The sequence below is a fragment of the Leucopleurus acutus genome (genome assembly GCF_964270905.1).
Source record: "Leucopleurus acutus genome assembly, chromosome: 12".
Taxonomy (NCBI): Eukaryota; Metazoa; Chordata; class Mammalia; order Artiodactyla; family Delphinidae; genus Leucopleurus; species Leucopleurus acutus.
This window is the reverse complement of record NC_139154.1, coordinates 73,815,652-73,841,952: the sequence shown is the minus strand read 5'-3', so window position 1 is coordinate 73,841,952 and position 26,301 is coordinate 73,815,652. Positions and strand designations below refer to the sequence as shown.

The 26,301-nt window shown below is 49.0% G+C and overlaps 1 protein-coding gene across 6 annotated transcripts in view; it reads right to left on the bottom strand.

Annotated features, from left to right (window-relative positions):
• Positions 1–1,382: 1,382 nt before the first annotated feature.
• The window catches only part of SPTBN1 (spectrin beta, non-erythrocytic 1), a 196,124-nt gene continuing 171,205 nt past the window's right edge, over positions 1,383–26,301 (bottom strand). For 4 of the 6 annotated variants that reach the window (XM_082852264.1, XM_082852265.1, XM_082852267.1 and 1 more), the window contains 16 exons: positions 25,564–25,788; positions 24,847–24,936; positions 24,394–24,672; positions 23,606–23,739; positions 22,203–22,407; positions 21,445–21,819; positions 17,636–17,880; positions 16,364–16,502; positions 15,301–15,385; positions 13,293–13,489; positions 12,068–12,180; positions 11,285–11,348; positions 6,738–6,976; positions 5,104–5,277; positions 3,541–3,583; positions 1,383–2,714 (listed from right to left, as the gene is read on the bottom strand). In XM_082852264.1, coding sequence (XP_082708390.1) covers positions 2,496–2,714; positions 3,541–3,583; positions 5,104–5,277; positions 6,738–6,976; positions 11,285–11,348; positions 12,068–12,180; positions 13,293–13,489; positions 15,301–15,385; positions 16,364–16,502; positions 17,636–17,880; positions 21,445–21,819; positions 22,203–22,407; positions 23,606–23,739; positions 24,394–24,672; positions 24,847–24,936; positions 25,564–25,788 — 2,826 coding nt within the window. In that variant the 3' untranslated portion in view covers positions 1,383–2,495. The remainder of the gene's footprint in view (positions 2,715–3,540; positions 3,584–5,103; positions 5,278–6,737; positions 6,977–11,284; positions 11,349–12,067; positions 12,181–13,292; positions 13,490–15,300; positions 15,386–16,363; positions 16,503–17,635; positions 17,881–21,444; positions 21,820–22,202; positions 22,408–23,605; positions 23,740–24,393; positions 24,673–24,846; positions 24,937–25,563; positions 25,789–26,301) is intronic. The other 2 variants (XM_082852266.1, XM_082852268.1) reach the window with 1 other exon arrangement.

Below are 26,301 nucleotides of genomic sequence, written 5' to 3'. Positions count from 1 at the left end.
TTGATGGCTGAGTGATATTCCATTGTATATATGTGCCACATCTTCTTGGTCCATTCATCTGTCGATGGACACTCAGGTTGCTTCCATGTCCTGGCTATTGTAAGTAAATACAGCTGCAATGAACTTTGTGGTACATGACTCTTTTTGAATTATGGTTTTTTCAGGGTATATGCCCAGTAGTGGGATTGCTGGGTCACACGGTAGTTCTATTTTCAGTTTTTTTAAAGGAACCTCCATACTGTTCTCCATAGTGGCGGCATCAATTTGCATTCCCACCAACAGTGCAAGAGGGTTCCCTTTTCTCCACACCCTCTCCAGCATTTACTGCTTGTAGATTTTTTGATGACGGCCATTCTGACTGGTGTGAGGTGATACCTCATTGTAGTTTAATCATGATTATTTTCTAAGATGCTTTTTCTTAAGTAAACATTTTGGTCAGAGGTTCACCTGTTGAGAATTGAACAACCTGATTCCAATCCTGAGTAAGGCGAGGGCAAGGGAGCGTCATGGTGAGATAAATGGCCTTGGGTGCTTGTGGGGGGTGCAGGTGGGGGTAGGGGGAATAAACAGTGAGGTCTCAGTTCACCTGAGGGCAACAGAAAGCCCTGATGCTAGTCAGCTGTGAGGCCCAGGACTGATGTCATGGTAGGCATGTCCTCTGCGGAATAAACTACTGAAAAGTCTATAATACTGGCACGCGTTGCTACTTTACGTAAGAAAACATGCAAGTGGTACGGAGTCGATACACACAGATAAACTAGGACGAGTACAACACACGTATCTAACCCACGATCCTACGCTGGCATCAGCAAACTGGCCCACGGGCCACACCTGGCCTGTCACCTGTTTTTGTACAATCTGTGTAAAACTGATTTTACATTTTAAATGTTTTTAAAAAATCAGAAAAGAATATGGTGTGGCACATGAAAATTATACGAAATTCAAATCTGTGTCCACACATAAAGTTTTACCGGAACACAGCCGCGCCCACTGGTTACACATCATCGATGGCTGCCTCTGTATTACACAATGGCAGAGTTTCAACAGACAGAGTACGGCCTACAGAGCCTAAAACGTTTACTCATCTCTGGCCACTTACTGAAAACGTTTTCTAACCCTTGCCTCAGAGCTCAGGTTTAGCGAGCTCTCTGGTAACTTTTTTATACATAGAAGATAAAATCTGGATGTAGAGCTGCAAAACATTCCATATTTATTACTCCGTTTATTGTAACTTTCAAAGCTGGGGTACCAGACACGCACAAGAATGCAAAATAGGAACCCAGATGGACGGTCTGATGTTTCCCGTTTGCTATTTCTCACTTTGCAAACTCCCTACATGGCGTGCACGCAAGGAGAGAAAAAACAACAATTACCCACCGTGCTAGATTTAAAAGCATTTAATGACATAGCATATATTTAACAGGTAGGGCAAAAGTCGAGAGGTACAGGTCATAACAACTGAGCACCGGGCCTGAGCGACCACCTCCCTGCTCAGGCCCAGCCTCTGGAGTTCATTCCTATCAATGCCATTTTGATTGTGCAGTAAGATGAAAATTTGTCATTACAATCGTTACAGTGACAGAGAAATGCACACTATGTACCAAATAGCAAGGTAATGAAGCAAATTATAACACAGTGTGGCAACGCACAAGCAAGTAACCATTAGGGTAACAGGACTTTGTCCAGTAAATGCTTCAGTTCCACTTGTACACTTACCAATGATTTAAAGGGTTTATTATACATCTAGTTTTATTATACTTTGTACTAGAATTATCTCAAACATACAATATAATGTATTTCAGCAAAAAAAAAAATTGAAGTTGAAATTACAGATTATTTAAAACAGTATCAGTTTTCTATTCCTTCTTGGATCCCGACATTCTTAACCGTCGTCCAGGCTGATGCAGAAGAGCCGCATGTCGTGTGTTAGTAAGTGATGCCAGATACAAACGGTTTGGTCTGCAGAGTTAACAATGGAGCTGCACTGTGGCTGCAGCGAGATCATAATACACAATCTGTTTATTCCAGGTTAGACCCAGCACTTCTAATAGTCAAGACTCAAGGTAACCACTGGAAGTAAATGGAAGAGAATGGTGTTGGGAAGTTGGTACATTTTGTCTGTGGTGAGCACAGGAAGTACTGTTTAAGCACCGCTGCCTTGCATACCAACAGCACTAGAGGCGGGTTATTTCCAACACAGCCTCACAAAATTGAGGAACCGTTTAAATATTGAGATCTAATCTATATAATTTCGTTAAAAAAAATCTGGTCTTCCCTCTGCACCTCAAGCTTTTTTGTAACTTGGAGATAAAGTGTTTAGGTGTATTTTCCCCTTCCCACCCCCCCCCCCCGAGAAATGCTCTATAAATTAAAAGAAAAAAATCAACCACATTGAGGAACATTTAGGCACAGAGAGTAATGTGTTGGTTCTGAGCTTGCATGCTGGAATTTCACTGAAAAGGTTAAGAGAAGGGCAGGAGGTGACGGAAAGGAGTTCACTTCTTTTTGCCAAAAAGGCTGAACCTCTTTTCTTTGTCTTTCTCTTTGTCCTTCTCCCGTTTGCCGGGACTGGACTCGCTGGTGATGGTGACAACGCTGGTGGGCAAGGTCTGAGCCCGGCTGGATGCTGGCGTGCTCTGCGTGCTGGCGGACACCTCGTGTTTATCGGAGGAGATGGCAGAGGAGATGGCCTGGATCCATGTGTTCATTTCCTCCTGGATGAAGGAGGGGACACAGGTGAGACTCAACTAGGAGGGACGGGCATGACATGCTCTCGGTCCACCTGGGTGACCGTGTGAGCCTCTGTGGGCTGGAAGGCTTGGGAACGGTGTGGCTGCCTGAGAGGGGAAAGCGGTTCCCAAACGAACCTCTGCTTTGTCAGGACAGTAGTGAACATGATTGAACGCTCACCAGAATTCGGTTTACGCTACCTGAAGGTTCCCACTCTAGTATGTGGCCCTACAAACGTGGACGAGCTGGAAAGACTGGTCTACAGTAGGGTGTCAGGTCCCACCCTAGAAGATGCTTTTTCTTTTCCTTTTTTAAACTGAAATATATTTGACGCATAACATTGTATAAATTTAACGGAAGTTGCTTTTTTCGAATTTAAAGCCCTGCATACGTGTTGTTTTCCCATCGGCTGACCCTCTCTCCTCCCAAGGAGGAGCACAGCCATGCAGTGGTTGGTTAAAGGCAGTGGGGCGCAGTGGGTGCAACAGGGAGGCTCCTGACTGGGCTGCAGGATCCACACCCAGTCCTGGGACCTGCTCCCTGTGCTTCACCCACAGTTCTCCTCCGCGGACTTCAAGGGACCCTGCACTAGGTCTCCTGCTGCGGCGGGAGGGCAGTGAGATGACATTCACCGCCTCTGAGAGATACAGGAGAACTGAACACCTGCCAGCGTTCATGACCGTGGAGGCCAGAGGCCAGAAGCCACCACTGGATCATTACTTATGTGAAGAACATCATAAATAAAGCTCATCGGGCCACCAACACTTGCAAACTTCTAAGTATCTGAAAAAATGAAACTTAGAAACTTACATCGTCTTTGGCTTGGAAGAGGTACTCATTGCCGTCATTTAGTCTGTAATTTGAAGGAAGAAACTCAGTCACAATATAACTTAAGGAAGAAGAAGAAAAAAAAAATCCCCCAACTCTCACGTGGGATACAAGCAGGCCGCAGGAATCACACCAGAAATGCCCGTGGGAACTCTGCACACGTCGCCCACTGTGCCGGGGGCCTGCACAGGCCCAGCAGCCGCGCCCCGGGGCATCAAGAAGTCATATAATTGGGCCAATGTGCACAGGTAACGTGGGTGTTTCAATCACTGGAAGGATTCAAAAAGCTCCGAACATGTCAACACCTGGATCTGTTGTGGCAAAGACCACTGGGGATGACCGATCACTGCTCTAAACTGAACGCAGAAGAAAGCTCTTTAAAACCCACGGGCCCTCCTGAAATTCTGCCACTGGACTTATATCCCCCACATTAACGAACACCAGGCTTTCTGAACTGACACCCAGAAAAGTTCTCCTAGACTTCTCTTCTTATACACCTCTCAGAACAAAAGAAACTGCCCTGGCCGGGCTATCGCTGTGACACGGAGAGGACGCTGGCTGGGAGGGCCCCTCCTTCTCTGCTGCGTCGAGGGGAAGCTGGTGTTGCCGGTGCAGAGGAGGTAAATACCCTCTGCCAATATCCCGACGCTCTGAAGCTGCATCAAGGAAGTACAAAGTGGACGTGCAGCCAGGGTGGGTGCCAGGCTGGCCGCGCCTGGTCTTACAGCGTGTAAAGCGTCCCAGGTCCCTGGGGCCTGCCTCCAGTGCCCGTCCAGGGCTCAAGGAATCACCCCATTTGAACTGCTCTCGTTTGTGGTCCTTGGCCTCGTGCAGCTGGCATGAGGCTCACGTGTAACTGAGGACCAAAGTTTGCTTTTCAAATCCCAAAGCAACAGATCAAGTTAGTATCAGACGAAGTATCGTCCTAACCACTAACATGTTTACTTTTCATGCTTTTAAAAGAAAAACGGGTTTTTCCTGCCCATTTCCAAGTACAAGCCGAACTTCAGAGCTTGGATCCACTCTGTTGGGAGTCGTATGTGTTGTACAGGGTAGAGACATTTGGAACTGAATGGTTCCAGAGGCATCTGGAACATCCGCCGGGTGAGTCAGGGGAGCACAGGGCCCCTCCCGCCCCTTCCTGTTTGTCTCCACCTGGCTCCGGGATGACTCACTTGACCCATCTCCAGATAAGTCATGGGCTAAGAACAGCATCTCCTGGGTCTGGATTAGCTGCAAAGATGGGGAAACTATTTTTCTAAGCTCCCCTTAAACTGTGAAATGTGACTAGCTCACCTTGTCTCAGGAAACACTAACTTCCAGCTTATGAAAAGGAAGGTTCCTTTTCTTCCATGTTCAGTTGTGCCGTTAACCGGCCACAGAGCCCAGAGATCCTAACCAAGGCGTGTGCCTATCCAGTTTGTCACTTTGTTGGTGATTTGTTTAAACAGCAGAGGAGAGGAATCAACCGATCACAGCATCTATCTAAGAGAACCAACCCCCAGAGTGAAAATAAACACACACCCACTCTCTGGCAACGCTCACCTTAGCTTGAACACGTGTTTCTTCTTTTTGTAATCAAGGGCCACTTCACAGATGGCTTCTTTCAAACTCACAGGGACCTCGCTGTGGTAGGGAATTCCGGAAGCAGCTGTCTTTGCATCTTTGTAGAAACCCATTTCTTGGTTATTTATGACACAGTAAACATTGTGCCAGGACCTGAGTAGTAAAGAAAGGAGCTTCAAGTTTCTGCTCCACACTCCCTTCAAGAACTAAGGGTCTGATTAACACGAAAATGATCCTCACACAACACGGCATGATCCCCTGTTAAAAAAAGCCCTTCCTAAATCCTGCTAAAAATACGCAATGGAACAAAATTCCTCTGTGGACTCCCAAGACAAGACACGTACTGCTAGTAGCAGGTTTTTTGTTTTGTTCTGTTTTGTTTTGCGGTACGCGGGCCTCTCACTGCTGCGGCCTCTCCCGCTGCGGAGCACAGGCTCCGGACACGCAGGCTCAGCGGCCATGGCTCACGGGCCCAGCCACTCCGCGGCATGTGGGATCTTCCCCGACCGGGGCACGAACCCGCGTCCCCTGCATCGGCAGGCGGACTCTCAACCACTGCGCCACCAGGGAAGCCCTAGTGGCAGGTTTTTGAGGGCCACTTCTCACTCTGAGTTTGAAGAAAACCACAGTGCCCTCTTTCATTACATAAAGGTACTCTTGGCTCTGACGGGAAAGACTTTTGCTGGTGTTTGGTACACTCTTGTGGTAACAGGGTACAGGCCAAGCTCCCTACTGGAAACATGCCTGTCCTTAGGCAGCTCTTCCACCTCAGCTTCATTCTGTAATGAAGTGGCCTGGCAACGTGACAGGGAGGGGGAGGCAGACCCAGGGCCACTGGCACTTACGGTACACTGGCTGAATTAGAATAAGGTAGCCTTTCCCCCCAGGGTACAGCAAACTGTCCTAATATACTGCTTTTATTAGAACAAGACACTTTACTGCCACCTGCCTGTATTAACAAATAAATCTATAATGTCCCCAATGTGGATGGCAGCTCTTAGATGGGATTCCCTTGTACAGTGTACAACCTGTACAACCGTACATGGTGGTCCCAGGCAGTTTAGTTTACTGGTTAAGCACACGGGCTGTGGCATCAGATGAGTTTTACCCTAGCTGTGCCATTTACTAGGAAGCTACACTGAGTGAGCTTTCTTAACCTCCCAGAGCCTCAGTTTCTTCATTTGTAAAATGGAGATAATACAAGTAGGGCTACTGAGAGATAATGAATGTAAAGACTGATATGGAGATAAGGTAGGGGAAATGGTGAATGTCTTAAAACATCCCACAGGAAGGAAACCACAGTGAAATCATTTCACTCTAGGGAAGACTCCTCCACCTCAATCTAGCGATATTCCTTCTCAGGAGGAACTACTAAGGCCTCTTCTTGCTGTTCCCACACACACACGTAACTCTTCCTTCTCTCGGTGAATAAAAAAGCACTCTACTGCCGCTTCCCAGCGTCAGTCCCGAGAAGGACGTAGCGCCTGGGAAGCTACAGAACAGATCAACCACATAAACACACATTCCCCTTTCGGTCAAGAGTGGCCCACCCCCAGCTCTTAATGGGCCGACTCCCCCCCACCCCGGGACCGCCTCAGCCTCTGTGCTGTTACCTGCTTGAGGCCTTCTTATTGTGGGCCTCCCACTCGTGCTTCCGATTCAGGAAGCCTTCCATCTGGGCCAAAGGCGTCTCCTGGGTCCTGGCCGGCAAGGTGGCAGCACTCTGGGCCGGGAGGGCAGTCTTGGCTTTGCGCTCGGAGGTGGGAGAGGGGATGGGGCTGGACTCTTTCGAGCTTGTCCTCTGTTCTGCAGCGCCATTGACCATTTCGCTCGTGTCCACCGTTTCTGCCATCTAGGGACAGCGGAGAGGCCGTTCAGCTAACCCCGTGAGCCCCCGGGGTGACCACATACGCTCTGACTCGCACACGTGGCTGTGTATAAATGCCTGGCACAGATCGAGGCAGTACAGTAAAACCATTGCACATCCCACAAAGCCAGCTGGACACCAAGGACATTAGAAGGTGGGAATGGATTAATACCCGCCCGTTTATGGGGAAATGAGAAAAGCGAAATGCCAGGATGAGTTTTACTGCACTCTGTTCCTCTGATCAATCCATTTTCTCTAATAGAACTCAGATCATTTCCTCTTATGGTTACTTTAAAACAAAAGGACAACAGTTAACAATCACACATATTAAATATGAGAGAGTGGACGTTATACAGCAGCCACCTTACAACCAAGGACGCCACCAGAAGGGCTGGAAGTTGAAGCGAAAGGGCATTCACAAACAGATGGATAGACAACTCTATCAGAACTACACGGCATTCCCCCAAAGTCAGACAAGAAAGACCTTTGGTTTCTGAAAATGCTCTCCGGCTCTCCTCCCACCACCCCTCGACACATCGTCATAAACACATGCAGAAATTAGGACGGCAATCATGCATTTCACATCTACCATCCCCGTTAGGCTTTGGAACTTAAGAGCTGGAAGGAAATGAGGCAAGTCAACGAACATCAATTTAACCACATCTGCCGAAGTTGTATCGTGAGTGGGTTGTAGTTTGTGTTAAAGGAGCTGGAAAAGCCAATCACAGTCACTCAACACCACACGGCTATTTACCCCCAAACAAAGACAGAACCAGGGCCTTCCCCATCACGTGTTGGTTGATCACGGTGCCTTGCTGCACTGAGACGAGAAAGCCCAGACAGCCAGGCTTCCAGCGGCTCTGACCCTTCAGGCTGGAGACGTCTTCGGGAGCTGTTCCTTCCCAAGCTCACTTATACTGTAACCCTCATGGCTTTCCGGCTTGGGAAATGCAGTAGGGTCTCCATTCATTATCGCTTTCAGCCTGTGTGCCGTCAACTGTGTACCATGAACTGAAGCGGCCCCTGGCTTGGTACACCCAGGGTGTGGGATTAGCGAGTTACTAAAGCTGGGTGTGGCTGACGCTTTAGTGGATTACAGACAACCTGCACCCTTCGTACACGGACAAACATGGAGGTGTCAACGGCACGCTCATTAGATACGTCCCCCACCTCTGCTGCCCAGAACCACGTGACAGCAAAATTAGCAGCGACAACCTCAACAGGATCAATGGGAGACTGGCCACCACCACTTGAACATCCGATATGTCAACTCTCAGGAACTGGGATGTCTCCGTTGGGCCTTATCTAAGTGGTGGGCTGGGAGTCAACTTTATACTCTGTCTATACAAACTATTACTGTCAGCAGCGGGGTTTAAGGTAAGACTAGAGGCTATGCGCTTGAAGGGTGTTTGTGATTAGAACCCTTTATCCACACAGCAACGTGGAAAAAGGATTCTTAGGGCAGAATGGCCTAGGGAGGAGAGGCATGGTGATTATCCTGGCCTTGCAAGTGACGGCCTGTCGACCAGTGCTTATAAGGAGTAGGCCACTTAAATCTCTCTCTTGCCTTTCCCTTTGAAAGGAGAGACAAAGGGGAAATAGTAACCAAAAAAACAAAGCCCCCGAGTCAAAAGTGAGTGAGTGGATTTTAAGGCTGACACATCTGTTCTAGTGTGAGATTTCAGGAAACTTCTGGTTGGGAGGAAGTACGAGATCGGTCTGGAAGGCCTGTGCCAGGCATGAGTCCAGGGAGACATGGGGTTAGTGTCTATAGAAACCAGGTTAAACAAAAAAAAATTAGTGCTGCAGGTGTGACTCAAAAACTGCTAGTGACAGCAGTGACCTGGATAGAGGAACGTTTACTGGAAAAAGGCTGAAATTTATCATACTTGGTCCAACTTCAAGGTAGGTGACAGCCAGGGGAAGCCCCTTCTGGGGGACATTCTGCAGCAAAAATTTTTTTCTTTAGAGTTAGAAGGAAAGAGAAAACCCCAAACCAGTAGGCAGAGATAATTAATGTTTATGCAAATGAATCACTAACCAAGAAAACAAGGAAAATAAAAGGAACAAAATGAATTTTAATGGACATGTGCTTAAGCATGCCAACAGACAACACGCCACTAGAGACAAACATCAAAAGCAAATCGTAGTGCTGTGACCAAACAGTGGGTACATGTGGATACACCCCTACCCCCACCCCACGTTGCTTCTCTTTAGCGATTAGTGGCTGCGTACACCTGAGATACTTCAGTCAGGAGGTGAACGTAAATGCAACGTGACAACTAGTAGCACAAGGAACACCTGATTGGTTTTCTAAGTGCAAGAAGCAACACTACCTTCCAAGTTCATTAACTTGAGTCTCTGCACCGTAACTCAGAAGAACGAAAAGAGCTTTTCTTCTTCTGATACAATCCAATTTCAATTAAAACTCTGTCTGGCAAGCTACAATTAAAAAAATCTAGATAAAAATAGGCATGAGAACAAATGCCAAAAGCACCACAGCACTCCTTTCTTTCCCGTGTGCTTATGTGGCTTTGTTTTGTTTTGTTTTGTTTTTGGTCTTCTGAATACGAAAGGCATAAAATTGGGTATTAGCCCTCATGATACAAAATTTAAACATATATATATGGACACATCACATATATACATATAGATCAATGACACAAATCATTTGGAGCCAGTTAACACATGTCAGGGCTCCCTAATCACCAAAGATGAAGCAGTAGTTTCTTTTCTAAAATGAATTTTGGTGTGTTTGAAGGCAGAGACCCAATAATGGTGCATACTACTCCCAGAACATAAGAAGCTTGGCATCTATCTATATACCCATCTACGGTCGCAAGTAGATAGATATGTACATAGAAATGAGGAAAAAACAAACAAGATGCTATATGATGTTATCCTGACAAAAGAAAAAAAAAAGACATGCATCATGAAAAGACAAATTAGACTTAACTCATGGAGAACACATATCAAAACAGGTTTTCTGATTCCACTAACATCTAAATATGGCAAATGAGCAAGTGAATGTCTCACAAGGCTTTGATGTAATATGGACTTGGTTTGGTGAATAGAATTTCTGTTAGAACATTTTCAAATCCCTGCTGGTGGTCTGATAAATGTCACCCTAAACGACTCTTTATTAGAGAGCTTCACAAAAGGTCATAGGAAAACGAAAAATGAATCAGAAGATCTATACGAGACATACTACAGAGACGCTGAAGGACTTCTGGAGCCTGGAGGCAGGCAACAGCTCCTGGGGGGGTTCCCCCAAGTGCGTCGTTCAAGTAATCAGGGTGAACCAGAATGGCTTTTGTTCCATTTGTTTGCAAAATTTAAACAGTTTGACACCCTGAAGTCATCAACTGAACGGAGAGGCGTGGAGAAGTCTGGTAGGCAGGCTTCCCCAACGGGCCGAGAAGCGCTGCCACACTTGCCACATCCCACGTTCCGGCGGTGCCGACAGTGACCCAGACAGAGGCGGTGGCAGCAGTCAGTGGGCCCCTGACTCCTGAGGCCGGCTGCATTATCTGCTGCAAGCGGGCCTACAATTCTCGGTTCAGGACTTGGCAGAAAAAAATAAAGAGAGGACCTGGTTTGTAAAAAAGTAATAAATGATCTGAGGGTCTCAAAACTGTTCAGATTCTGCACCTAAAGTTTAAAAAAAACCTTCCCAAGTAGATTCAACCTTTTTTTTTTTTTTTTTATCATTTTCAATAAATGAATGTATCTTTCATGGAATGTTACACAGCTGACTCTAGGTTTTAATCTTAGTACTGGACGTCTCCCTCCTCAATTCCTAGTAAACTACTGCAGGTTAATAACTCTGTAAAGGGGGCTACGTATAGTGCAGGACTGCACCCTGTTAGTATAGCTGGATGTGTCATACCTGTCAGATTCTAGTTTTCTTCTTCATTTTGCTGTAATCTCATTTAATTTCAATTACTCACGTAAGGCTTTCGCTGCAAAATCTTAATAAAGTAAAAAGCTCACGATAAATAAACAAAAAATACGTATGTTGCTTTCAGGCAACTGAGCATCCATCAGTTAAAAAACTCAAATAAACATGAATTAAACGCAAACAAATATGAAACCAAGGAAGGCTATGAATTAAGTAAAATTTTTAACACTGTGGGTGAAGTGGAAGCCAAAAGGTCAAACCAACAGGATTTGGAAAGAGTGGTTCTTGACAAATGGTAGCGAACTTCACAGTCCAGACCACGGCTGGTCACTGGCTGTCCGTCTGCTATTAAAGTTTTTGTAGTTTTGGTAGGTTTGAGAGCGGTAACTAACCCGTGGAGATCCCTGTTCAGCCGGCAAACCATTCTGGGAAACTTGCTCTCCTTTTGAAGCATCCCTGTTGGGGAAGGGGGAGAAAGAAGACAGAGGAGAGAAGAAGAGGAAAGGGGGAAGGAGGGAGGGGAGAGGGGAAGAAAAGAGGAGGAGAGAGAGAAGAAGACGGGGGAGAACACAAGTCAACTTCATTAGAGCCCTTCTCTCAGGAAAACATATGCAGCCCTCTTTCACATGACGTGATTTCTTTCTAAAAACTCTTTGTTTCAAAGTGACTCTAGATAGAGTAAGACCACAGGCATCCCTACCCATAAAGGTGGCATTCAGGGTTGTCATGGAGCTTGGACCCCAGCAAAATAATCAGCCTTTCAGAAATACAGAGTAATTTCTGCCCTTTGTGTCAAAATCACCCAGAACTTTCAGAAAGCATCACCACCCAGTCACTGGCCTGAAATCTGGGTAGTTCACTCCATCCATTTACTCATGTGGAAATTCTAAGAGTGTGTGTGTGTGTGTGTGTGTGTGTGTGTGTGTGTGTACACACACGTGTGCACAGCAGAGATGGTTGCTGTCGACATTCCACTCCCGCTGCCAACATTGCAGTGTGACTGTGGACAAGTCACTCTCCTCAAATGTTACCCAGGGGTGACCGTACGGAGTCTCAGTAGTCTTCAGAAGTGACTAACAGGAAGGGCACATCAGCACGGGCTTAGAAAGTGTGCTCCCTAAACCTCTCTTGTCACTGAAGCTGAGACTGAAGTGGGCGGGCTGCCCGTGACTCACCACTGCTGCTGGGACTCGGTCTCCTCGGAAACCTTCGAGCTCGGCTCAGGAGAAGGCGGCCGCCTCTTCCTCTCCTCTTCCTCTTGCTGTCTGCGCACTTCCAGTAGCTCCAACTGAGGGAGAACACGCTGATGTGTGGCAGAACCCCAAACTCTACCTCTTTTAAGGAGAGGGCTCCAGGCAAACCCTCCCGTCTGAGTGGTCTACGCTGGATCACGCGGGACAACCAGAAGCTCTGACAGCCTAAGCAAAATCTCGTTAAGGTGACAGGAACTGCAGCTACAACCCAGAACCACAGGAAACAGAGGTCTGAGTGATGAAACAGATCCATTCTACGGGATGGCAGAAGCCCTGCGAGTTGTGTGTGCCCCTGGGATGTCGGGTTTAGTTTCTAAATGAACTCTGCAGCTCTCAACTTTGCTGAGGAAGAAAGCACCTGAGCATGAGGGTCCGTGCTGGACTTCTCATCAGAGGTCAGACCAACACCACTGAGTCAGAGCTGCAATGATTCCCACAGAGGCTTCTGGTGCTGCGGTAGGGATTCAGGTTCAGCCAAACCTCAATAACACGTTAATAAAAGCCAGGAGATAGACTAACTGCAACTAAGCCATTTCATGAGCAATGTATGCATGTACCCAAAGTATTCCGTTTTAACACACATGTGTACAGGTACATTTTAGATGCCCACGACTGTAGAAATCGGGAAGCACACCATAAAGAATCAGCTTTCCACCAGGAGTGCAAGTGTCTTGGGAGAGAAAACATCAGTTGAGCAAGGCCTGTCCTGAGGCCTTTATTTTGGCAGAAGAGATTATCAGGACTGGGGAGAGTTTTCAGTGGTCTAAGATCGAGCTACTGCTGCTTGACGGGAATTCTAATCCTGAAATCGGAAGAAAACTGTAAGGCTATGCTCCCTAGAAACCACGGCTTCTATGAGGTACAGGAAGAAAAGCAGATCAAAAGAGAAAAGCAAATCCCAATCGATCAATCCCCAGACAGGAAGTGACCACAGACCTAGGTGCCCAGGAAGTGGTGGTTGAGGGGGCAGGAGCCCCGGACCATCTCCCCACGTTCTGTACCAAGAGAGACACCAACTCCAGGAAGATCCTTACTGCTTTTAAAATCAGAGCGATGACCTGAGCTCCCTAGCCTAGGAGGTGAGCAGGAAGGAGAGGCTGCCCACGGGAACCAAGGCAGAGCACCCCGGCTCCCAGGGCCCACTTACTGTCGTCAGCCTTTCCAGGGCGGAGAACCTCTCGTCCCAAGTCGCTGCAGACTTTTCAAAAGCCTCGTGGCGCTTGATGAGCTTCTCCACCTCGTCCACGCTCTGGCCTATTTCTCGGCTGGACAGGTAGGGCTCCTGTCCCAGCAGCCAGGCCTCGGCCACACTGGCGTCCCTTGAGAACTGATGGACCTCCAAGACTGCACAGGGAGCCAAGAGTGAGTGTGGGGGCAGGGTGACTCGGGAGCTCAGGGAGGTGCTGCCCTCTGCTGGCAGCTGCCGGCACAACCAGCTTACAGTCTAGTCTAGATCTGCGCTGTGCCCATAAACGTCATGTGACCCTCACGTGTACAGCTGTAACCTTCCCAGCAGCCACATTCAAAACAGGTGAAGCTGATTTCAAATGTATAATTTAGACAACCTGATATAGCTGTTATTTCAACACCTAATCAGTATAAAAATTAACTGAGTTGTGTTACATCTTTTTTTTTTCTCCTGTCTTTGAAACCCGACACGTGTTTTATACTTGGAGCACATCTTAATTTCGACCAGCCATGTTGCAAGTTCTGAAGAGCCCCATGTGGGCCGTGGCTACTATACGGCCATGCAGGGCCAGGAGGTATGCTCTGCTCACTCAGCCCTACTTCAGTGAGGTAAGCCCCAGAGCCCTGAAGAATTCACAATTTACATATAACCAGGTGACTCTGATGGGACAGCCATTCACCAATCACCCTTTCTGGGGTGGAAGTGCCATGTTTTACTTTGGGGGGTTGAGAGGCAGGGAAGGATCTGGAAGCAGTAGGGAAAGTAGGGACAGTATGGGCTAAGGCTTCTGCTTTATTCATTCTGTTCCTCCACACGTGAGGAAACGCAGCATGACCTCCACCCACTGCAGCTGTGAGAAGGCAGGCCAGACCTCAGCTCTGCCTGCGCTGCGGCTGGCATTTTCATTATACCTTAAGCAGCAAAGGTTGGGGTCATTCAGGTAAGAAGACGACTGCGGGCAGCACTGGTGTCACCCTGGTGGCCTCCAACACGGCACAAGGAGATGCCCCCACTGCTCGAGAAACTTGTCACCTCATCAGGAATGCCCAGCATGCAACCTGGTGCCTAGCTCACAGTGGAGTGTAATCTGGGTTTTGCTGAACTGAACTGAACTGAACCTGCCCTGGGGGCTGGCAAAATTTACAGACCAAACCCTTATCCAAAGAATGATCAAAAGTGGGATTTCTTTTTCAGAAGAATTGAGATGCCTCCACTAGGTCTCTTATACACCGTTCAGAAAAGGCCCCTTGGATTCTGCTTCTAGAAAGCACTCCTGGTGCCTGAGAATAAGGTTATAATACAATATAAGGACAGAGCCCGGAGCCCCAAACACAGAATGGCAAAGTACGGTAAATAATGCTTCAGTTGGGCCACCCCTGCAGTTCATACCAATCATAAATGCTCTTCCTGATACTGTATATTATGGACTCTGTGTTAGCTCACATATTCCTTTATAAAATGAGATTAAAAATAGGATCTACCTCAGAGGGTTATTGTGGGAAGTCAATAAAGAAAAACATATAAAACACTTAGAATAATGCCCGGTTCACTGCAAAATCTTTATCGTTGTAAGCTTTCATAAGACCTAACAAGCCAACTTCCCATCTTCTTGACTCCACAGTAACAATTCTCCTTAAAGATAGCTGGCGGAGAAGGGGCTCCTGTCTGCACTCTCCCAGAGGGATGCCACATCCTGTCGTCCCCATACTGTTCCTACACACTCAGACCCCACTCACAACACTGAGGCCAATCATGAGATGAAAGATAATGACTATGTCACAGGGAACTACTTAAAAATACTTATTAGCATGAAATGGTGAAACAGGATATTAAAAAAGCAGCATTCAGAAAGACTCCAAAAATCATTAAGAGATAACATTATATCAAGTCAATTAAAGCAGGTAAATAAACTGGCTTGCTTTCAGTGGGGACCCAAAAAGAACAGAGAGATTAGGTACATCCTTACTCAGTCTTAACCATTCCCATCGGTCTTCCCACTTGTCAATCATTTCTTTCCTCTTTTCCGTCAACTGCAGTAACTTCTCCTTGATCTGTGAGAAAAGAGGACCCCAAGGACATCTTAATAGAGTAGATCACATCCTCCTAGTCTGACCCTTGATGGGCCACATTGCGGTACGTGGGCCTCTCAATGTTGTGGCCTCTCCCGCCGCAGAGCACAGGCTCCAGACGTGCAGGCCCAGCGCCCACGGCCCACGGGCCCAGCCGCTCCGCATGTGGGACCCTCCCGGACCGGGGCACGAACCCGTGTCCGCTGCATCGGCAGGTGGACTCTCAACCGCTGCGCCACCAGGGAAGACCAAGAAAAACACTTTTTATGTAGAGACCACCACTAAGGCAGGAAAGATCTAAGGACTGCTCAGTTTATCTGCGTACTGGGAGAGGAGAGAAAAGCATGGCGACGTTCCTTCCAGAAGGGGCTGGGAGGAAGGCTGGGCTCCACCCAAAGCTGCTCTGTCGTGAGGAGGCCAACAATGCACTGAGCCCCCTCCAGACTCCGGGGCTCCCTGTGGCGAACACACTCAAGTTAAGAGCGGGGGCCGGCGAGAGGGGCAAAGCCCTGAGCTCTCGGAGGCCTCACACTGATAACCACTCCCCTCTGTGTCACCAGCATCCCAACTCGACTTAGCAACCACCCACTAAAGAGCAAACAGATCTAGGGCACAGGTGACAGAGAAGGGGTGACACCTTCTAGAACTGATGGAGGAGGTGAGAAAGGACGAACCCTTGACCAGAGGCCCTCAAAAATTGTCTTCGGTGCCATGGATTGATTGGCTCTGTACCTAGAGACTTGCCTGTCTTAGTCTACACATACAGGAAAGAAGCAAGGAGTTCTGAAACACAGGTAAGTGTGTGCGTACGTGTGTGTGAATGTAAGCATAGATTTCTCTGTGTGTGTGTCTATATATGCCCCCCCACACATACACACACGCTCACAAGAGTGAGTCACTTTACATCTGAACACCAGCTGCGCTCACCACAGGGGCCCCAAAGCGTAAGCGGCATCCTACCTCCTCTGATGCGTAGTGCTTCCTCGCCAGCAGCGATTTCCCAAGTTCAATGCAGGTCGTGAAACTGTCATTACGAGCATCGATTTCTGCTTTGATACCTTGATGATTATTCATTAATAGTTCAACAGAGGACACATCCCTAAAATTACACAAATAATACTTCCTTTAGGAGACCAAGCTTTTCAAACAAATGTGTAGGTTTCAAAACACGTAATTAATTTGAAGGAAACTGGCGGCACAGTATCTCTGATTCACAGTCTGAGCACAGGCTGGGTCACTGAGCTGCAGCGCAACGATGGTGTAACTCAGGCACAGCTTCACAACCTAACACTGAGAATAAGGCTACTTTTATTTTTGTGTGTGCGCTGAAACAATTTTTCTAGGTGGAGACTAGAAAAACCACTGGATCTCTGTTCAACCTTTTACTCTGAAATGCACCTCAGACTCTTCAAGAAGGTACAGAGGCAGTCACAGGTGTCCCCAGTTGTACCCCAGTTGAGTTAGCTGCCGAAGGTTCAGGACATGTGTGTTTTAAAGAGCAGCAAATACTGTCTCCTTATTTAGACATGAAGACACACAGAGCAGGAACCAGCCAAACAATCAGCGACTGGCAGAGCCGTGAGAACGTCTCATCCGTCAAAACCGACTGACTGGAGAGTCCTGACCTAAGGAAACACAACTGCTTCATGTATGTAACAACCGTATTTCTTCTTTTGGAGCACAGCCCATCTCTCAGGTACGGTGAGGGCTGGAGCCGGCAGGGGTGAACAGGAGGCTGTCTGTGTGCCTGCTTGTACACCCACTAGCTCCTCTTCACCGCTCTGCATGAAACGTGGCCAAAGAGAAGACACAGAACAAATACTAAATACGAATCCCGAGACACCATTAAAGCAGATGCAGAGTGTAAGAGGCACCTTTGGTAATATGTCTGAAAAGGGATAGAGTGGGTTTTGATCTGACAGACATAGAAAAAGAACTCAGAAAAGCCATCTCATTCCAGTGGTGAGGTAGAGCTAGTCCAGTCCCAGGTATGCGGCTGCTTTGAGGCACGAGGCCCACAGATGAGAGCAGGAGGGCCTGGGTGAGCGTGGACCCAGGGGGACAGGGTCGGGGAGAGATGGCGAGGGCTCCACAGGGCTCGACTACACCGGGCCCCTCGTTCCCTGACAACCGTGAGCAGGAGACAAGTGGCTCCCCCCAAAACCCCTCCCCGCCCCAGCTCTGGCCTCAAAGCTCTGGGGCAGGGCCCAGCCGGGAGGCCGGCAGCATTACCGTGGCTTCTCCTGGGCTTCGATCTGCCGGATGACATCCTCCATCCACAGCATGAGGTCGCGCACCATGCTGAAGAAGCGGAACTTGTCCCCCGTGTCCACCAGCCGCACCCTGCGGCCCTCGCAGGCGTCCAGCAGGGCCTTCCAGGCTTCCAGGACCTCGTTCTCCCGCTTCTGGATGTCCTCGGCCTTGTCGCCCGCATAGGCGGCCTGGAGGCGGGCTGCATCCTCCTGCAGCTGTCTCACCTGTGAAGCCGCCAGGAGACGAGACGGGTCGGAGCTGGGCCTCTGTGCCACCACCCGGCCTCCCACTCCCCCTCTGCACACTATTCTGCCTTCGCGCTGATGGGAGCCCTGGTCGGGAAAGGTCCCCGGAGGTGGCCCAGGATGTGAAGACGGCACAGAAACACACGGTATGCACCCAGATACAGTAAAGGATAAACACCTAATCTGCTCCTGCATGGTACCGACGGTGTTTTTGTAAAATCAGGAACGAGAGACTGCCATCAGGAACTCCTGTGGAAACACCTTTTCCATTAGCTATGTGATGCTGCTGCTGAAAACAATGTACGCATCACCTGTAAGAGCTCCCACAACGGCACTTTCCAACGTGAAAAACAAAAAAGCAGCATTTAACGCAGCTGAAAATGCTGATGCCAAAGAAGGGAAAATCTTAACCAGCCAAACACTTCAATAAAAACTCTGGAGAGCAAGAAATGCCCGTGAGCCTTATGAAAATATGCTACGTGGAGATACTGTAATTTGTCATCTCCTAGTTGGCAGAAATTCAAGCTTGATGATGTATATATGTCAGTGAGCTGATTCACTGCTGACGGGACAAAAGGTTACAGCTCCTGCAGAAAGGTGCAGGCAGTACCCACCAAACTTATAAATGCGTGTGCCTTTTGATTTCATGATTCCACTTTGGGGAATTTATCCTACATATACGCTTGCACTTTTAGGAAATGAAATACACATAAGGTTATTTATTGCACCAATGTCTGTAAATGCAAAAGACTGAAAATAAAGTATCTGTTCGTCCATGAGGGACTGGTTAAATTACAATGGCACAGTCATACAGGAGGCTCCCATGCAGTCATGAAAAAGAATGCGGAAGGGCTCTGTGTACTCATATGAGAAGTACGCCAACATGACGGCTATGTAGAGAAGGCAAAGCACAGAGAGTGTACATAATGTCAATACTTTCTGTGTAAAAAGGGGGAAAAAAACAAGAAAAGGCTTTCACCCTCTTGTTGGGGGCGAGGGTGGTGGTGGAGGGCAGATACACCTTTACAAGAGAAACTAATAACCGTGGCTTATTTTGTATTCAAGAATTTCCATCTCTTATGTTTTACATAAAGTACGTATTAGTAATGCCATACTCGTGCACCACATCTAATTTAAAATATACGTGTACGGGGAGCGCACACTCAATCTTCATTTACTGATCAAAGTCTGAAGACAACAGACATCCTCAATGATAGCAGCCTTCAGATGTCCGTGAGGGGAGTTATGTGGAGAAACATCACGGGGGGGGGGGGGGGATGGACACTGGGGCTTGCGGGGAGGTGTACCGACCCCCATCACTCCAAAGGCTCTAGGTGGTGGTAGGTAAGGAAAACAGATTTCTGCAAGAGATGCAAAGAAGAATCAATGGGGTTTGGTTTCCCTGGTGATTTGATTTCCGTATCCTAAGAGACTTTTGGAAACATTCTTTAAATATGGCTCAGGTATTAACTCAAATCACGATAAGCAAGTTCCTAGGAAATTATTTGAAAAGCTTATCTCCTATATGACTAACCAAATCTTTCCAAACAAGTTTAAAAAAAAAAAAGTTTCCTGGATCTCTAGCTGTTTTTAATTTGTTCTCACAACAACAAACAAGGTAGATGAGGAGAGCGAAAGCAGAAATTCCCGCTAGAATTAACTACTGCTTTGAGGAGTCCCTGCAGACCATCATCAGGTTCCCTCATGTCCACTGTTCCCGCACAGAATGGAGGATGGTGGCAGGTCAGGCTGGCATTAAGAGTAAAGCAGCCAAGGAGGAAACGCCATCGGCTTCTGGAGCCTGCACCGAGAGCCCTCCCTTCTGCTCTAACTGCAGGAGGGGCATGCATACTTTTGTGGCTGAAATGGCCTGGCCCAGCGGGTATGGTGAGGTGCAGACTATCAGGCTTGACGGAACAGATTCCTGCCCTGGACGTTCCTGGGCTCTCAGTGGGCTCCTGCATCTCTCTGAGCCTCACAAAGTGAAGGGATTTAATGAAACAAAAAATGAAGGAGCAACTCTACCATCTCTGGAGTCTCCTGAAGTTCTAAAAGTAAATGATTTTACAGGTGCAGAGGGAAGACCTGCTGCCAATAAGGCTTCCAGACATTCCAGAAGTTCTCTCAAGCTTTTTAAAAACCGTAACAATACACACTGCAATCCTTAAAGCATCAGGGAACCGAAGCTTAGGAAGGAAATTAAAACTTGCAGCGATACAGCGTGACAGGCTCAATTCAAGCCAGGGTCGGCCCTTCTCTGGTGGCCGCGCGCTCTAACTGCACGTGCATGTCAGATTGCATGGTTCAGGATCCTTACACGCTCACCTGGTGCTCCAGGACCTTACACGCAGTGAGAGCCACTGAACAGGAAGCTGACAAGCTTTGGAATGGAGAATCCGCCAGCCGTGGAGGAAAGGCTGGAAACCCGCACAATGCATGGGGGGCGCTTTTAAATTCTGCCTGATGCAGACCCTCAGCCACTCCACAAATCTCTTACATATGCCCTCCACACCTTCTACCTCCAAGGATGGAAAAGGGGAAGCCACTTAACGTGAATGGAGCCCCAGCTGTGCGCTACCTTTGCTTTTAGAAGGGGCAAATTAAGGGGAAAACAACAGCAGTAAAGGTGGTCCTTCCACAGAACAAACCCCAAAGCACACCAAAGAAGGCTGGCACACTAGATCGGGGCGGGCCCACGGCAAACCTGGCTCCCTGTTTTTATAAAGCGTTGCTGGCACACAGCCACGCCCTTCGCTTTCGGATTGTCCGTGGCTGCTTCATGCTACGATGGCGGAGATGAGTAGTTGTAACGGACTGTATGTCCCACAACACCAAAACTCTGTACTGTCTGGGCTTCTACAGAAGAAGTCTGCCAACGGACTTCTTCTCTAAGATCTTGAAATTTAAGGGAAAAGACAGATACAATTTACTTTTCATCTGATAGGCATAAGACTAAGCAGTAAACTGTGCAGGAATGAGAGTGTGAATTAGAAAGTGATTATACTACAGATCGTTACTGTTATATTGTTATCACTTTGCCAGGCAGCTCTTAAACAAAGCCTTAGCGTTAACCACTTCATAGGGGGCAGGGGAAGAGAGGGCATAGTAAAACGTTAGAGTCTTGTTTTCTCTCTTCTCCGATACATAACTCAGACTCTGGTTGATGGAAAATAATGAGGTATCATTTTGGAAATTATTCCGGATGGATATGCCAACGTAATTCAAATTCTTGTTGAGAAGGCCTAAAACTTGTAAATGTCTGTGTACGTGTCTGGGTTGTTTATTTTAATCATAAGTACTGTTCATCCAACAGTGTCTGCAAAATGTGGCACACTGAGAATGTTACGGACCGGTAAGTTCTCCCAGATGGAGCGTTACAACAGTGTGTGTGACACATGTGTGTGCACACGCATGTCCGTTTGATTTGGGCAATTCTCTGAGGCATGTTTTGCGGAGCCAAGGAATGGAGAGAGGTGCTCCGAGAGGCACAGAGACACTACGGAAAGAAGCCCTCCCACCACCGCTGGGCAGCGCCTCACCCACCTGAGTGCCCAGAGCCTGGATGTCGTGCTCAAACGTGGTGTGCATTCTCTGTAAGGTCTCCACTGTGTTCTGATCTCTCCCGAGCTCCTCGGGGAGTTTCTTGTGCTTGTCCTGGATGCGCCCAAAGATCTCCTTGGCATCATGGTAAAACTTGTGCAGTTCATAGGAGGCGGCGAGGATCTGCGTCCTCGTGTCGATGAGCTCCAGGAGGTCAGCCCAGGCTTCGTTGAGCCCGTCCTTCCACTCGGCGATGGTGGCGGCATCCGAGTGTCCAGAGTTGATGAGTTCATCTGCCATGTGATTGACCGTGTCCACGCGCTCCTGCCCAATGTTCCCTGTGTCCCGGGCGAATTCCCGGAATCGTTCTTGTAGCATCTGAAACAGGGATGCGCCCCAAGAAATCAGTGAGACTACTGTGAACACTTTATTTCTTGATCACACGAATGTCCTTTGGAGAGAAATGCCTGACTTAACAGATCTCAGCTCCAAAGCCTCTTTATCAATGAGGCTTCCTCCTTGCTCACTGCCGCCGAGTAAGGCCCGGGTTCCATCTCCTCTGACCAGAGGAGGACAGGGCGCAGCAGAGAAGTTCAACAACCCCCAAGTCACCCGGTGACCAAAGTGTCAAGCTGAAACGAAACCCCGCCATCTTTGGCTCGAGTCTGGGGCGCGTTCTCTGCTCGCAGAGAGGCGCGCAAGGGGCCTTCCGCAGCCCGCGTGCGCCGCGCGGCCGCCCGGGCCCTGCCCGCGGTACTTGCCGTGACGTGCTCGTAGTCCTGCCCCAGCTCGTGTGACCCTGCGACCACCTCCCTCTCGGCGATCCACTGCTCCAGGTCGTCGACCTCCCGGTTGAGCTGGAACAGCCGGTGCCTCTCGTCCAGCTTGCCCCTCCTCTCCTCGGCCAGGTCCTTGAGGCCCGCATACAGCTTGTCCACCTTGGACTGCCGCATGCTGATGCGCTCACTGTGGGGGGGGGGGGGCGAGACGAGGGGGACATGTTCTTCAGGGAGCCAGTAAACGAGGGGAAATGCCAGGAGATCACGTTTTACAACATTTCTCAAAGGAAACCTCAAGTTAACCTATTTAGCCTAAAAAATAAAACTCTGAACTTTGACCTCAAGTAATGAAGAGCCAACGTGTAACAAAACACAGTGATTGAGGACAAAGGCCATCCTGGCCGTGATGACGGAGGGAGGGGAGAGAAATCAAAACACTGCACTGCTGGCTCCATATGTCAGGACTTCCTCTGACATTAGAAGTCAACCCAGGATCCGTTCTCAGGTGCCATGCTGTCGAAGGGACAGATAACATCCCCGTCTGTGCACACCTTGACCTTCTCTGGGCTGCATGCTCTTCCCTGCCAGGAGGGCGGGCCCTGCGGCTCCCCTTTCCTGGGTCCTGGGGGTGCAGCATCCACCCCCTCCCTCCAGCTTCTCCCAGAATGACAGTCTTCCAGCATGAAAGCAGTCAGACAAGGACTTCTTGATGCCTGTCCTTGGGAGACGAGGAAGGCCACTTTCCTGGGAGTCCTGATCACGGACCCCTGAAGGACCCCCTGTACCAACCCAGCCACTGACCTCATCTCCAACTGGCCTCGGTTAATGCACAAAGCCGATTCTTGTCTGTCTGAGCCGTAACAGGCAGTTCCAGAGAAAGCCAAAAATGACTGCCACTGAAGTGAGCGTGTGAGCCTGGTATGTAACAGTGCAGGAGTACCACACACTCCTTTTTCTTATTCCCGAGACATTCTCAGGACTCAATGTATAAGAGTTCAGAGGCGGCATCATTTTCTTCTCGGTACAGGCCCGAGTATCCTTATCCATTGTTCTATTAAAACTAGTAATTACCTTCCTAAACTGGGTGACTTTTTAAACCCAAGGGTAGGTGCTTTTATCACCTGTATATCCATGCAAGTCAATCGGTACTTCTGACGCACGACACCAATAATCTTCTCTCAATAGGGCTTGGCCAGCAGGAGATAATCAGCCCACAAGAGTGAGCTCCTGTAATGCAACCGTTCACCCTTCCTGTTCAGCACAGGCCTACTTGGGTCTGTTTTAAAAATGCTTCCCAAAGATCTACATTACCAGTTACTCGAACAAGAGGCCCTGACTGGGGAGGAACTGACAAACCAGTCTCATCTTCACGGAATGGCACTCACCTTTCGGGATGGCTGTCAGCCACCAGGGCCCGGCTGGTCTTGGAGAGCTGATGCACCGTCTCCGCGTAGTCCTCCACGGCTTGTTCCAGAATCTGGTGCTTCTTCAACATGGAGACGGCGCTCTGCTCATCCTGCTTAGAGAGGGGGACGTCACAACCACAGCCGTCCCCCCGCCCCTTGACCCAAAACCCCCCGGAAGAGGTGGTGTGGCCGGAGGAAGACTTGGCAGAAAGAAAAAAAAGCCACAGGTGTGATATGGGCGCTGGAATACGGAGAGCTCCACGAGCTTCAATGTGGACTGGACTGTGGGAGCCTCTGAAAGACGGACATGAGGATGACGCAGGGTGACGAGCACCCGCTGGAGTATGAGGTAAAGCCCAGGCAAACCAAGCGTGTCCTGGCTGGCTGAAAACCTCTCCACGGTCTAGCAGATGTAGATAACAGCATCCTGGTGAGAATACTTTCAAATGCTGCCAGACTGTCTCAAAACAAAAGCATCTAGTATATACCGTAAAAGGCAGACTTCGGCAAATTTCTATTTAAAAAAGCGGAGGGCATGGCGAATCCGGTCTTAACGACAATACCGGTATTCAGACAAGAAAACTCTGCGTCGAGGGGCAAAGAGCCAGGTTCCAGCCACCGGTATGCACCACGCTGCCCCCACGACCAAGGCGACAACGAAACGTTTCACAAGGACGTCGCCCCCAGCGGTGCACAAGCTCAGGCTCTGTGTCTGAGGCTCTCCGGCGGCAGGGGTAGGGGTAGGGGGCTCGGCCTCCCTGCCTCACCTTGGCCTTCTCCTCGGACATCATGTACAGCTCCTGCTCGCTCATCCACGCCTCGGCCTCGGCCGCGTCGAAGTAGTACTGCTGGGCCTTGTGCGCCTCCTCCAGCCGCCGGTGCCGCTTCTCCGTCTCCTCGATGAGGAGGCCCCACAGCTGCTTCAGGTCGGCCAGCCTCTGCCGGATGGCCTCGGCGTTGAGGCTGCTGTCCGTGACGATGTTCTGGCTCCTCTCAAAGATGTCATCGATGCGGGGCTGGTGGCCCTGGATCTCCTTCTGCAGGGTCTGTGGGAGCCGGGCATACACGCCGGAGGCTCGCTAAGCCGCGGCAGCTCGCTGCTTGCGCCGTGCCTCGGGGGCCGAGGGGAAGCCGCCAGCCCTCAGGGCTGCCCCGCTCACCGCCCTGCCGCGTGGCGCCGATTTGGCGGGAGGAGCCAGCCCCCCAGCAGACACGCTTACCTGATTTTTCTTTATTAACAGCTGCACGGTCTGGAGGTTGTGGCCGTGATCCGTGGAAGTTGCCAAAGGCATCCTCTCTCCAACCCACAACTGGAAGGAAGTGTAAATAGGTGGTCAGGGCCACTCAAAAGAGAACAAATATTGGATGCAAACGAGGGCAGGAGGGGAGAGTAGGGAGGCCAGCGTGAGAGAGGAAGTGTGTTCAACCCCACTGGGGGATAAATGACAAGGGCCTGCTGTACAGCACAGTGAACCATATTCAATATCCTGTGATACACCGTAATGGAAAAGAATATGAAAAAGGACATAGACACGTATAACTGAGTCACTCTGCTGTACAGCGGAAATTAACACAACATTATAAATCAGCTATACTTTAATACAATTTAGAAAAAGAAAAAGAATCCCACTGGGAAGGGCGGCCTGGGGAGTCTGCCCTTCTTCTCTGATACAGGGCACGGGCCAGTCTTCCAGACCTTACTTCATCCTCAATACCGGACTCCCCGTGAGTCCTCATTATTTGTTTTTAAAACTACGGTTCGAGGGGCATTAAACCCTTGAGTTATGCTTAGAAAACCCGACAGAAAAACAGAGTTACATTTTGTGTGGATACACAGAGCAGGGCTGGGACGGCTCAGCCCACTGACGTGACCAAGGTGGGTCGGGCCCAGCAGTGAGAACACGGGCACCAGGCTGGCCAGGCAGGGAGGTACTCACGATCTCGTCCTCCACGTCCCTGTTGAACTGATGGATCTCTCTGGAGGCCAGCAGGTTCTGCTTCCTCTCATTCAGGGGCTCCAGCAGCGCCATGAACTTGGTCTGCACGGTGAGGCGCTTGCTGTCCACCTCGTCCGTGCTCTTCCCCTCCTGGCTCAGGGCCTGCGCCTGGCTCTGGAGCTCTTCGATCTCCTTCTTCCGCACCTCCATCTGATTCTCCAGCATCTGAGGGCGAAGACAGACCCACCTTCACACCCGAGACGAGGGACACACGGAGGGTGCTGTAAAATGTTCCCCTGTGGCACTGGCCACAACGGAAGACCCAGGAATATTCACTGATACAGTGGAGAGCCCAAGAAATGGTTCCGCACGGCCAGCGAACCAGCAATTAGCGCTCCACTTCGTCAGCTGATCTTTCAAAAAAAAATCCCTAGAAAGATTTTTTTTCAACTTGGGAGCAACTGTCAAGTTTACCCAGGAACTTAGGAGGCAAATGACAGGGGAAGCAAGAATTAATTATGGGGAAAGGAAAGGACAGCCTTCATCTGCCTGTTCAGAAGCCATAACGACGTTGGAAACCAGCTGAACCCCCAGGAAGGAGTCAGGTCTTCTGCTTCCAGTTCTTTTAGGCCAGAAGGACGGCCAATGTTACCATCTCCTCTTGATTTCTTCAGTCAGAAAGCTGATTATTCTTTTTTAAAACACTGGATAATGGCTAAAAACATCCTAACTGTGTAT